Source organism: Eimeria mitis, genomic scaffold, assembly GCF_000499745.2.
Source record: "Eimeria mitis Houghton genomic scaffold, Emh_scaff1579, whole genome shotgun sequence".
Lineage (NCBI taxonomy): Eukaryota > Apicomplexa > Conoidasida > Eucoccidiorida > Eimeriidae > Eimeria > Eimeria mitis.
Window position 1 is genome coordinate 1,508 of NW_013569842.1, and position 339 is coordinate 1,846.

The following is a 339-nucleotide window of genomic DNA, read 5'->3' on the forward strand; positions in this document are numbered from 1 at the left end:
CGCGGCAGCAGCAGCAGCAGCAGCAGCAGCAGCAACTGGGGAGACAGGTTACAGTGGTGCTGCAGGAGAGGAAACACTCACGAGCGCTGCTGCGGCCCCGCAGCGACGCAGAGCAGCAGCAGACGGATACAGGCAGCAGCAAAAGGAAATATGATGAGGGTTCGCTTGCTGCTGCTGCTGCTGCTTCTGCTGCTGTTTCGTGCTGCTGCTGCTGCCTTCTGCTGCTGCTGCTTCCTGCTGCTTCTGCTGCTGCCTGCTGCTGCTGCTGCTGCTGCTGCTGCTGCATGTCTTTGCCTATGCTTCTGCCTCCTGCCCCAGGCGCTGCTCCTTGCTGTTCGT

The 339-nt window shown here is 61.4% G+C and overlaps 1 protein-coding gene across 1 annotated transcript in view; it reads left to right on the forward strand.

The window, feature by feature from the left end:
* The window catches only part of EMH_0039890 (uncharacterized protein), a gene marked incomplete at both ends in the record, with an annotated part of 4,050 nt that overhangs the window by 915 nt on the left and 2,796 nt on the right, over positions 1–339 (forward strand). The window contains one exon of the mRNA XM_013495445.1: positions 1–159. Coding sequence (XP_013350899.1) covers positions 1–159 — 159 coding nt within the window. The remainder of the gene's footprint in view (positions 160–339) is intronic.